The sequence below is a fragment of the Urocitellus parryii genome, chromosome 12 (assembly GCF_045843805.1).
Source record: "Urocitellus parryii isolate mUroPar1 chromosome 12, mUroPar1.hap1, whole genome shotgun sequence".
NCBI lineage: Eukaryota > Metazoa > Chordata > Mammalia > Rodentia > Sciuridae > Urocitellus > Urocitellus parryii.
Genome location: NC_135542.1, coordinates 71,719,631 through 71,733,405, shown reverse-complemented (window position 1 = coordinate 71,733,405; position 13,775 = coordinate 71,719,631). Strand labels below are relative to the sequence as shown.

At 34.6% G+C, this 13,775-nt stretch overlaps 1 protein-coding gene across 31 annotated transcripts in view; it reads left to right on the top strand.

The window, feature by feature from the left end:
* Positions 1-13,775, top strand: part of Nrxn1 (neurexin 1) — a 1,068,088-nt gene that overhangs the window by 480,560 nt on the left and 573,753 nt on the right. For all 31 annotated transcript variants that reach the window (XM_026385712.2, XM_026385711.2, XM_077792122.1 and 28 more), the window contains one exon: positions 8,525-8,908. In XM_026385712.2, the coding sequence (XP_026241497.1) occupies positions 8,525-8,908 (384 nt within the window). The remainder of the gene's footprint in view (positions 1-8,524; positions 8,909-13,775) is intronic.

The window sequence follows — 13,775 nt, the reverse complement described above, 5'->3', positions numbered from 1 at the left end:
TCTTCTATTCTGAAACATGAGAAAGAGAGTGGTACTTGATTCCCACACATGGTCCAACACTCTGGCCACAGCTGTTTCTGTGTACAATATAGCTTTCTTTTATTGCCTTCTCAGTCTAGGACCAGTGTCATTGGAGGCCAAGTGGACAGAGCAATTCAAAATTTCAAATTTCAGATCTTGCATTAAGTGGGAAAAGGAAGAATCATACAAAATACAGGCATGAATTAGTTCTAAGATCAGAGTAGATAACTTAAGTGCTGTGAAAAGTAGGTATCTTCTACAGATAGCTTAACTACTAACAGCAAAATTCTAAATTGTTCAGTTAATAAATATAATTGAAGAAGCCTGTTGTTTTTGCAAACTTTGCAGGATTTAAGCATGCGTATTTTACCAGCCCCTCCTCTTCCAGACTTCCTTTTTCTCTCCTTTGGTTCCAACCCCAACACAAAAGAGTTGTCCAAGTATTTAGCTAAAGTGTGAATTGTGCTACAATTAGGATGAGGTTAATGACTGTTTTCTTGGGCAGAAATACTGTTTAAATTTGTGTTAAGCTCTTTGGCTCAGTCAAGGATATCCTCTCAAGTATTTTTATAGCAAACTGCCAGTCATTTTTTTTTTTTTTTTTGCAAACTATCATTACACATTGAAATCAAAGAGAAAACTCATTATTCTTGTCAAGTTCTGCTTGTGTACAGCAGGGTATAGCGGATTGTATCAGCGGTTATTCATGGGTAAGCCTACATTTAATAGCTAAGAAGCCATTGAGATTTGAATTGAAGTCATAGAGTTCCAGTTTAAGAACTAGAAATTATAGTGGGAAAGGCACAAGGCTCTCTCAAGAGCACATAATTAGAGGTTTATAGTAATCACTGTTTGAAGTGAACAGTACTCTCTAGCTATCTATTACCACCACTGATTTCTGTGTGTACCATTGGTGATTCACCATACTTAGCTATTTCTACTTGAATAACCATTAGACAATTTCTCTGTTTAGGTCTTGATTTGGACTTACCCTCTGACTATAAATGTTCCTCCCATGTTTCTACCTATTAACCTGTTGCATATATTGAGATAATTTTAAGCACATTTCATAAATATACTTTATTTTGTTTCCATACCCATAAACCACTACTCATCAATGGGAAGGCTGAAATACCTTTTCAATAATTTGTTAATTATTTGACCAGATGATCAGATGAAGTCAGTTTTGCATGAAATTTTTGTATTTTATTAAATTAATGCTCATATTTTGTTTATTCTGAACATGTTTAAAGAAAGATTTATTTATTATATTCTGCATGCAAAATAATTTGTATTCATTTTTTTCAGTCTTTGTTGATACGGACATATATTTTATGTAGCTCCAATTAAAGTATAAAGGTAATTTTTCAGGTTGTTTAATATGATGATACATGTTCTTTTTACTTGATAATATTTTTATTGCAAACTGCCAGTCATTTTTTTTTCCGCAAACTATCATTACATATGAAGTCAAAGAGAAAACTCACTATTCTTGTCATGTTCTGCTGTGTACAGCAAGGTAACAAAGATTATGAAATTGGAAACTAAGATGCAAAGCAGAACTATGCAGAGGCATCTTAGCTAGGCCCCCAGGCTTGTAGGACTCAAATATATTAAAATTCCTAAAGAAAAGAAAGGAATTTGGACAAGCCTTGTCAGTACCCATCTGAGCACTGCCCTGAGGACTTGCCTATTTCTCCACTATAGGGATGGAGGTAGGGCATCTTAACTAAGGTGAGGATTTCCAGTCATTCCAGGCCAATATTACTATACATCTCCTTATCTCATGTACTTTCCTTATTCAGAATCCATGTTCCCCAAACACTCTTTTAAGGTTTAACACCCATTAGAAGTCTAATTGCAGGGAAGGGAGAAAATAGATCAGTTACATATTCAAGGGTAATCTGGTTCCTCTAAAAATGACAGTTTTCCTCATAAATGAATAGGTTTTTTTTTATAAATTTTGTACCATATTGATAGGGCTACATGGGAAGTAGTCCATATCCTGTGTTAGGTTTATTCTCATAGAGAATTAATAACTTGGCATCTATAATTTATACACTGGTATTGTGGACTTGGTAAATATCAATAAAACCCTGGGAGATGAAACCTTGCTCTAAAAATATATTGAATCTCCTTTTTGAGCTTGCCTGGCTAAGTGGCAGGTCCTAGAATATGGCATTACTTGACCATACCTAGCCCCAGTGATTCACAGTGTAGAAGGCTGAGGGGAAGTCAGTGAAACTTCTGAAAACTAATCTTCCAATTGTAAAATTCTACTTGATAGATATTTACAACTTCCATCATTCTGAATGATCATTCTTAAAATGCATATGTGAATACAGGCTGGTGTAAAGGTGTATGTGTGTTTGTGTATGTGCATGTACATAACACATGGTTTAAGACATGTTTGATACATGTTTGTGTATCTGCATGTACACAATACATGGTATGTATTTAATAAATGAATTCATTTATGCTATTGGTGAAAAGTTCAGGCATTTCAACAAGTACATAAGTAAATCATAAGTTTCCCTTTATCACACACTATTTGGTGTTGGAAAATTCCCAGCTGTTTTTCTAGAAATCAATGTATCAATATATATTGATATATTGATTTAATATACATATATATATAATTGTATATTTGCTCTTCTATATAAACAAGATCGTACTCTACCAAATTATTGGGTACAAAACTTGAGAGATTTTTTTCTATGCTATTTGTTCTAGTTGTATCATGTATTACTTAGTTTGAGGTCTTTTTTTTTATATTTATTTTTTAGTTTTAGGTGGACACAATATTTTATTTTTTTGTTTTTTTATGTGGTGCTAAGAACCGAACCCAGTGCCTCATGCATGCTAGGCGAGCACACTACCACTTGAGCCACATCCCCAGTCCTTCTTTTTTTTGTTTTTGTTTTTGTTTTTTGGTGGTTCTGGGGATTGAAGCCAGGGCCTTGTGCATGCAAGGCAAGCACTCTACCAACTGAGATATATCCCCATCCCTTATTTAGTTTGAAAATGGTAATATTTACTTAATCATTCTTCTGTTGATGACCATTTAATTTTCTTCCTTTTTAAAAAGTCAGTGTTTTAAACTGATTTATTAATGTCTTCATACATAATGTCTTTCTGTATATTGGTCAAAAAAATCTATAGGATAAATTCTGAGAGCCCAAATGGCTGATTTAATTGTATTTTTAATTTAAAAATATAGTAACAGGTTAATTTTGCTAACTAGTATTTCGGTTTACATTCTTATCTGCAGTATATGAAGTGCCCTTCACCCTTTACTCTGGCCAATATTAGATATCAAACTTTTAAAGTTTCTCCTAAGATTTATTTTTTTACATATAGATTTATTTTAAGTTTTCAGCTCACTGGTAAATCCAAGTAAGCAGAAAACAGAAAAGATGATAGTGTTCTTTTTGTTTTCAAATGAAGTTTATTTCAGTTATTTCCATAAACCTAATACATGGCATTTTGATTTTTTAAAGATGGAAAATTTCAAAGGACAAACAGAAAAGCCCACTAACAGCTCATAATTCTCCTAACCTAAGATCCCTATTGTTAATGAAAACCCCTATTGTTAATGTTATTGTTTGTTCATTTTTCAAACAATTTTATGAGGCTATTTATTTTACATTTTGCATCATATCATATTATTAATGTATTATTCTGCTTTTACCACATTGAGTTTTTAATGAGTTCAAATTTTTTAATAGAATAAGAATTCTATGTAACTTTGTGGAATGTGATTCTTTTGTATAGTGGGAGGTAGAGTGGAATTATGGGTGAATAAAATTGACATTTAACTTAAAAATGATTTGAAGCAGCAATTGCAAGATTTTTATTCAAAAGGGAACTTCAGTGTCATCTTGTCGATTCTCTTATTTTGCGCAAAAGCCACAAGGAGGCCTAATGAATATGTTTTTTGGCTAAACTTGACAACTAGTTAGTCAAAGAGCTGGAACATAAAAATCAGTTTCCTCTCACCAGGCAAAATCATATTCCTTTGCAGAAAATTGTTTTCTACCCTTCATTTTCTAGTAATTTAGGCTCTTATAGTAATTTAAAACTAGAAATTAAATGAACTTATTTTAAATCTTATCTTCACACCGTGTTTCTTGTCATCAAGGAAACTAGTTTTAGAGTAGAATAGCCATGTGAAATTGAATGGAGGTAAGAAAAGGAAACCCCAAGGTTGTGAATACCTTTACAAATTGTAAAGTTGTTTTCTACTTTTAAAACTAAGAGCATTTTTAATAGTTTTTTCTCCATTTGCATACAAATTTACACAACAGAATTTCTTATTTATGCTTTTGAATATTCTTAAATATATATTAACTTCTCACTTATAAATTTTTTTATTCTTTTGATTATATCAATAGCCATAAAAATGGATTAAATGTTAGTAAAATGTAATATGGTTTCTACCTTAAAATTATAAAAGAAATATGTATATATGACCATCTTTATCTCTAATTGTATTCCTTTAAAAAGTAGCATAACATAGCAGGGTGCTTTGGAGTCTTAAGTATTTAGGCATGAGGCACTAACCTAAATAAATCCCTAAATATGAGTAGTGTCAACAAATTTTAACAGCCTAAATATAACAATGTTTTTATAAAGTTTTGATTTAATTCCGTGGAAACTTACAAATTATTTATGGTGGAAGGTGTAGCATATAAATTAATCAAACTACTTCAAAGAAAACATATCAAGATAGGAGGCTTGCCTGGCTAGAATTCAAAATTAAAAATGCAATTAATTCAACTTAGAGGGAGGGATAAACCAATAATATTTCCAGGTTTTCATTTTTTCTTAAAAATTTGTTTACTTCATTTATGCCATTGTGAAATTCCCATTTTCTGTTGATATATACATCTTTGTTCACTACTCAATTGCATTTAATTATCAATGAACAAGCTTTAAATATTCATGTGAGGTGTTCTTTGTAACCACTGCCTTTATACCTCAATTATAAAGAAATGAATAATTGGGAAGCTTAAGATTTAAATTTCACTGTGCTCATATGTATCTGTTAAATTGGTTTAAACTAATCCAGATTCTGTATGACTCTTTTGCTCAGGTGAATATGTCCTTGGAATCATGTCCACAGTAATATCATTAAGAAGATGTGTGATTCAAATCCCTTATCAGAAATAGGTATAGTTCAGGACATTTGCACACATGTAGGTTAAAATAGAAATATCTGTTTGAGTTTGATTCAACAATGGAATTTAATTATCATTTCAAAGGGTCTTTATTACATAAATCTTCAAAATATAAAAATAATTGTTTCTATTCCAACTTAAATTAACTTCTACTCTTGATTATTTTCCATCTCTTTTTTTAAAAGAGTCTCTAAAAGCCAACTGCTTCAGAATTAGAGAAAACAGTGTTTGGGTTTTTTTAGTCATTTTCCTTCATTAAGTTTATTTGCAGAATAATCCAATGAATGATATTTGATAAACACATTTGCCTAATGTATCTCCTTAACTTTGAATCCAGGAATCATAACTGTTCTTGCTTTATATATGGGTTCAAATTAGGATTATATTCCCTTGCCTTTTCTTTCCATGACAATTCTACAATTATCTCTCAAAAGGACACTAAGGAACTGTGGAGAAACATACCTACAATACACTGTCAGTGTTTTCCCAACTATAGGTTGCGATTTCTTCATTGCTTCTGAAATCAATTTGCTGCATTTGTGTTAATAAAAGAATATAATGAGAAAGTAAATAACAGAATGTCTTAGAGGAAGTAGAGCTAAGTTGTTTTTTTTTTTTTTTTTTTCTGTTAAACTTGTTCCAGTGTATGTGTTGGGGGGTGGGTACTTAGCTATGTGAAAACTATGATCTTTTTGAATTTTGGCACAAAAAAACTGATCTAATGGTAAAGTTATAGCGAATATTTTACTGTATCCTTGTCAACAAGCATATTCATAAAAAAAAAAAAAATCTGGGCTTTCTTACAATAACTTAGCTCAAAGCGGGCACTAACACACCATAAACAAAACCTAAGAGACGCAGTCTCTTGTGCTCACTGTTTAACTGCTCATGGATGACTGTTTGAAATACCTGACAGAAGTTTGCCCCTGAGAGTGTGGACACGGTGCAATGAGCTATGGACACCAAAGGGAATGTCAAGAATGGCCGCCCAATTCTCTTGTCTTGAGAATTCTCCAAGCATCCTTTTTGTCAGAATTATAGCATCCTGAATAAGGACAATACTTTTTTGCCAAGTTTTTTTTTTCTTTCCAGAGTTGAATCAAGCTTGTTCCATAAATAAAGTGGGAATCAAGCTTGTTCCATAAATAAAATAAAATGGGAACCAGGAGCAATATATATATTTTTTCAACTCTATCCCCACTCTTGTAATAATTTGTCATAGTTGCTTGCTAAGCTCTGTCTTATAACAATTCTCAGCAGTATTTATTTTTATATCAGATCCTCAAGGATTCTACTGATTCTAGGAAGCCTTCTTGAACGAATTGTAAAAGAGTAACATTCCTCCCTCTTTTGTCTTAAAAACATAAGTCACTGTTCACTGTTCGTCGTCCTTTGCTTCCAGCATAAATATGTGCTGTTTAAAAATCCATCCTTCCTTTTGTCCTTAAGACTAACTCTTTCTCATCCCATTCTAATTTACATTAGTTGCTACAGAGGGTAGGAAACTATCTGTGGATCCTCTTCTCTGGTATTTTGGATAATATTGTACATAAAACTAGTCTTTAGAAATGCACTTCATGACCCGTCTATTTAAAAGATAAAAGAGTCACCATTCTCTCTTAATCTTATATGTTTCATTTCTCAAATGATATTCCTTATATTTTTCTAAGTAGGATTTTATGGAGCCTTCCATGTTTCTGAATGAAACTTTTCTTCTAGACACTGGCACAAATCTGAACAGTACAAATGAATACTTTGTCCTTTTCCTGTCTTGCTGCCTCCCTCAGAAATCCTTATTATGCCCCCCCCCCCCCCCCCCCCGTTGGAAGGCCAAAATAGCAATGCCTTTGAGTGTTTCTCCCCTGGGAGCTTTTTCCATTTCTTTCTGTGAAAATCTAGAGAGACAATTGTCCCCTTAATGACTTGGCCGCCTGGGCCATCTCTGTTACTGGCTTCTGTGTCCTTCTCTTTCACAAAGACAGATCCCATTATGCAGTCCAGCTCAAGGAGGGAATTCCTGGCCACAAGGTAGGGGCCAGAAGCCCCATGAACTTAGTGAGACACGTGGTGGGCTTTAGGAATTTTGTGAAACAGCTAAAACGTGTTTTCCTACCCATACCCACTCCTTTTCCTCTCATTTGTGTGCCTCTCTGTGTCTCCTGGTAACTCTGGGGTCTGCTCCTTAAATCCCCAAGGCTCTCTCCCAGCACTCCTGCATGTATCAAACCTTTGCTAATTTCTTCTCTCTTGTCAGACTCTGCTTCTTCTACATTATGATTTAGACTTAAAACATAAATCTGGTGTAATGTAGTTAAGGGTCCATGTGGTGCCGGGTGTAGAAATCATATTTATATCTTTGTAAAAATTTTTCTGGAGATAGGATATTGCAGAATATTTGGCCATCTGACAGTAGACATTTACATTTTCATCAGAAAGTGCTTTCAATATTCCATTTCCCCCCACCATGGATTTTACGTATTTCCCTGACCCCCAAATATTCCCAAATAGGTGAATACCTGTTCATTGCATTTATGTCATGGATTCCTGTATACTTACAAACCAATAGTTTTTTTTTTCTCCCTAATATTTGAAGTGAAAAAACAAAAACCTTATGGACTTAGATAAGTGACAACTGATTTTACTTGATTCTTTCACTGAAATGTTATACTGAGCACTTGTGTGGTGCTTGTTATAATCCAGACACTGGTATATTTAACACAGAGAACAGTCTTCTGAGGTGGGTTGTGGTGTTATACCCATGTGATGGATGAAGAAACCCAAATCATAGAGGTCAGTCAATAGATGCAGACAGATAAGAATGAGGAAGTGAGCTTTGGACATGGGTAATCTGTCAAACCATTGCATCCAATCAAAACAGTTAAAGATGGGGACAAAGGGTCTTTCCTTGGTTTGCTGACACATACTAACTTGTTACAAGAACTAATGGAGGGGAGTCAGACTTTATTCTAAAGAGACTGAATGCCAATTTCTAGATTTTTTATATATGTTTTTATTTAATGACCAAGCTGTTGGAGGCTGAGAAACATAATTGGTTGCCTGCAAAGTTTGATTTTCATTCTCAAAAATCAAGTGAGTCCATTGCAGTTAGTCTGTCTTATTTAGAAAAGTTAGTTAATCCCATAGGTTTCTTAATGCCATTTGGAAGTACCAGACTGGGGTCCTTTGCCACTGGGGATAGAAAGAATACTAAGAAATGTCTGCCCTCCAGGAGTTCACCCTTAAGCAGATGAAAGAGAGAAAGGGAATAATTAAAACACTTTGTGCTCTGTTGAAACCTCTGTATTCTCTTGTCTTGGCAACAGGTACCATTTCTGTCAACACACTGCGCACACCCTACACTGCTCCTGGAGAGAGTGAGATCTTGGACTTGGATGATGAATTGTACCTGGGGGGCTTACCAGAAAATAAGGCTGGCCTTGTGTTTCCCACCGAGGTGTGGACTGCTCTGCTCAACTACGGCTACGTGGGCTGCATCAGGGATTTGTTCATTGATGGCCAAAGCAAAGATATCCGGCAAATGGCTGAAGTTCAAAGCACTGCTGGAGTGAAGCCCTCCTGCTCCAGGGAAACAGCAAAACCGTGCCTTAGCAATCCTTGCAAAAATAATGGCATGTGCAGGGATGGGTGGAACAGATATGTCTGTGATTGTTCCGGAACAGGCTATCTTGGCAGGTCCTGTGAGAGAGGTAGGATTTCAAACACCTAGCAGCTAACTCCCTAAGATAAAAAGTAAATTAAATGTTCACTCCAAATCTGAACTGACCATTGAGACAATATATGATATGCTTCTGGACTAAACTATGAACTCCTGTACCTGATAAAGATTACTTATGTACCTTTAATGATCTTCAAGGGCTTGATTCTGGCAACTCTTTCAGTATATTGCCAGGATAAAAATATGGGTTTTCAGTAACCTCTAGCACCCTAGCCTAAGATGTATAACTGCTTTCTCTTTTGTCTAGTTTTTAACTTCAGGATATTAGACAGTTTAAAAAAAAAAAGGTGTGTAGGGTGGCATAAATTAGAAGTATCTACAGCCTCCAGAGCTAATATCTGTGCCAAGAAATAGCATTTGTAGCAAGCCAAGCTTTTAGTTTCAACTACCCAGACACTATGGGGTTAAACAGCCTGCTCAGTTCATCTGTTTACCCAAGGAAAAATATCCTCTGAAAAGTAAGCCAACTTTAAGTTATTTAAGTTACACCAACACTTAAATATTATACTTTCAGAAGTATACCCTAATTTCAAAAGTACTTACCTTTGGTTGGGACCTAACCAATTGCAGAAAATTCATTCATTTATTTGATTTTAAGGCTTAGCTATGTGTTATGGATAGATGGATCTCTGATCAGATGCCCCCCTCTCCTCCTATTTTAGGAGAGAAAGCTACATTTTTTTTTTCTTTTTCTATCCCCTTAAAAGGAAAGGAACACGGGTTAAAGTAAAACTGAAGAGTGAAAACTGTCACCAACTCACCTGTAGACCAGGCTATCAGCAGAAGTAGCAGAACAAATAGTTCTGAGCATGTCATTTTATCGACCCAGTGTTTTAGATAAATGCTTTAGTCACTACACCCGTTGTCACTTATTTTCTACAATGGAACTGAAAATCAATATGAGAAAATATTGATGAGTTGTTCCATTGTTCTCTTATGGTGCAAATAGCATTGATCTATTAGACATTTAACCTAAAAGTACCTAGCATCTTTTTTTAAAGCCATGAGCATTTAGTTATTGTTTTCCTTTATTCCTGAAACAGTTCAATTCATTAACCTAAAATTTCTTAGAGCAAAGATGGTTATTTTATAAAATCCAAAATTGAAATGTGACTTTGATTCTTTATCATATTAAGGAATTATATCAGCTTATCAGTTATATTAATAATATTAATAAATTCAAATAATAAAAAATTAATAATATATGACAGATCAAATTATCTGCCAAAATCTTATCACTATTCTGAGTCATATAATTGGAGAGGACAACAGATGGGTAAGTATTTATCACATAGAAATATTAATTCTCCTCATGATGGTACCTGATTATAATCCCCACAGATTGTCATTGGAACCTAGCTGTTTCTGTGTATTTTGGTTTATATGGCTATATTCTCTATAAATTTCCTCTTTGCATTTTCTTCCCTAATTTTAAATATGTTTGTTTCATCTGGCTTGGGGAAATTGCCTAAAGAGAGGAAAAATTGACGAAGCTAACAAGGTATAATATACTCAGTCATAATATGAGATAAGCAGACCTTCATGATTGAAAATTTTGTTTTAATTTTAATCATTCAGAAAGCTGCCAATTATTCTGATGCCTCCTGGTTAAGTGAAGCTGGAAAAATGTATAACTGTCACATGAATTGCAAAAGCCTTTAGTTCAATATGCATGGTGTACCACCCTGTGGCAATATTCTGCTACTGCATATGGCAAAAATAAAAATAGAAATTGTAGAGCTCTCTGAGCCAGAATGAGGGAAAGGGAATATTTATATATTGCAATAATTAGAAGGAAGGGTGGTAAGCATAGGCAGATTTGCAAATGAGAATTTAATAGCAAACTTCATCACTGGGATTTAGCATACATTTTTATCTCATGGGTGGCTGGAAATTTCTGTAGATTTCTTTGTCTCCGGGTTGGTTGGTTGTTGAAGATAAAATGGTTATTTTTGTGCAGTTCTTGTTTCTGGACGACAGCAACATTTGTGAGAACTCTTTGCTTTTCAGAGTTAATTTTCTTATTCACATTCTGGTGCCTCCAGAGAACAAGGGAAATGTGGGATGGTTGTCAGGCTTGATGCCACAGAATTTGGCTTCTGTCCAGTTCCCAGCTATGCCCTAGTTCATCACACACAAGATTATGCCCAAGCCTCTGAGTATCCAATTCAGAAGAAGGACTTTGTCTTTTTTCTCCAGATACACTCAATTCCTAAGGCCAATGACCTCTAAGAGTCAATTGACAACTCTTTAAAATAAAAAAATAAAAATTAAAAATGGCACTAAGAAAGTTTCTGTTTTATTATTGAGCAATAGTTGATAATTTATGGACATAATTATTTAAAGTAATTAAAAAGTATGCTCAAGTCCTTGGACACTGCAGCATGGAGAATGATGTTGCAATTATATTACAGGAAATTTCATTCTGCATTAAGGAAGCAAAGGGTTTTTTAAGAAAGAACAAATATTTGCTAACCTAAGAAAATAATATTTTGTTCTATACTTATCAATCCTTTAAGGAAGAAAAATACAGAAAGCATGCTGAATGAATGTGAATTACATTTAGCATATTCTCTCCTGCTTTGTTTCTAATAAAACTAGGAATGTACAGAAACTTGACCAGTGATAGGTAAAATTGAGAGCATTGGTATAATCAGAGGCTTACTTTATACTTGTTTGTTAAAACTCAGCAGATGGAGGGACAGATGTCAGAGCGATATAATTTGGCTCCCTGTCTGATTTTCATCCTTGATCACAATATGTGACTGCCTTTCGGCAAAACTGAGCACAGGTGTACACTTTAGACTGCAACAAGGAATGATGCAGAAAAGCAAATTTATCAAACCTAATGACAAGGGAGAAGGAGATATAGAAGGCAAAGTTGAAACTGTTTTTTCTCCCCCACTGGGATGTAGTGTTACTGGAATTAGCCTTTTAAAGGACTCTTTTTATGTTCAAAATGATAAAATAATTTTTTTCTAATGTTAAAGGATGCTGCCAAATAGCATAACCTTCAATGTCAGGAAGTTGTCTAACATTTATTTGGCAACTCTAGACTACAACCTTATGCATTTTCCAGCTCTCCTCTAATTAAACATTTACTCTAATTGTGAAGAATCCTTTAGGCTTTCAGTTGTCATTTATCAAAAACACGTTATTTTCACATTGAGAATTGTTAAAAATGGCACTCAGGGGCACTCAGGTTTCATGATTTGAGTCTGTCGGTTCATCCCTGCAGCTTTTTGAACCTTGTTAAAGTCCAGTGATCTTGATTTTTCCCCCACTCTAGATTGTATTTCATACTATATTTATGATCAATTGTTGACCACCTAACATTTCTAAAAGGATGGGACCCCTTACTCAGTTTTCAAATGAAGCTCCTTTTTATAGAAGAATCTTAGATGATTTTAAAAACATGACTGAATAATATAGACTAGTTGTATAGACTAAATAACCTGGAGAAAAGTAACAGTGTTTTATTAACCTATTAACAATTGGTAATTGTTCTTTAATTGGTACTGAGGCATTTATTGCTTGGCAAATATGTACCATCATTGGCCGAAGTTTAGAAAAAGAGAAAGTAAAGTTCAAAGTTCATTTAAGGTTATACGTAAAACACTTTTTTTTCTGGAGCTCATTGCAATTTTAATATTTATTATTTATTGAGCAACTGCTACTTGGCTATTTGCATTACCCTCTGTTGTTTTCAATATTCCTCCCGCTAGGAAATCTCTTATCTAGTTGGAAAAATTTGTGCTGTGATATAGAATCACTATAATTTAAGATCATATTTTACTTTTTCAGTGGTTAGTTCCGTGCCCAACCTTAGTGCCCCATTTTTGATTAATAGACACCTTTCCAAGTCTGTCTTTTACAGCTTAGTTATGGCCTTTAAAATAGACTTAAAGGAATATTTGGTCACACACATTACCAAAATTAAATTCCACTTAAAACAGGCAGGATAAATACGAATTTACGAATTTCTTTCCTTGAGCATTTATATAAGCTTTATATGTAAATTCAGAGAAGTTCTTTCATGTGCCTTCAGTATCAAGTGAAACTGTTAAAGCCAGTAATATTTATGGAGTCTCAGTTGTGTGCCTGGGTGAGTGCTCAAGGGAGCACTTGCTGCTGATAAAGAAGTGGATATGAGGGATTGGTCTTCGCTCTCCGGACACCTGCATTCTGAAGCATGAATATAGCTAGCACCATACAAACAAATGAGAGGTGATAATATTATACATAACTATATAGAGAATAACTGGCGTGGGAAGCAGTTCTCTCAGGGGTAACATCTGACCAGAGACCCAAATGCTGAAAGAACCAGCCATTTAAAGAGCAAGGGTGAAACCATTCAAGATGGAGGGATTCATGGTACAGACACCAAATGAAAGTGCCATATCAGTTTGGCTGGAGCTTGTTCAATGAGGGGGGAAGGTGATGCTAAAACCTGAGGCCCAAGATGGGCTAGGACCAGGGTGATACTGAGGTTTATAGTTAAAAAAAAAAAAAAAAAGTACAGATGATATTGAACTTGAGGTAGAAAACCATTGAAGAGGGATGTGCTTTAAGCAAGATATCTAATAATTGGATTTACTTCTTCTAGAGTTTAATTTGGCTGCTGTGTGTAGGGAGAAAGAGTAGAAGTAGGAATACCACATAGGGAGGTGTGCTCTTGGTACAGGTGAGAGAAGGTAGTCTGGGGTACCTTAGCAGCAACGACGAGAAGCAATCAACTCAGGAGACAGGTTGGAACTAGAGCACATGAGACGTGCAGACTTGCCAATCACTCCATAATGGCAGAGAAAGTAAGGGAGAAATCAGAAAGATTTTGGTCT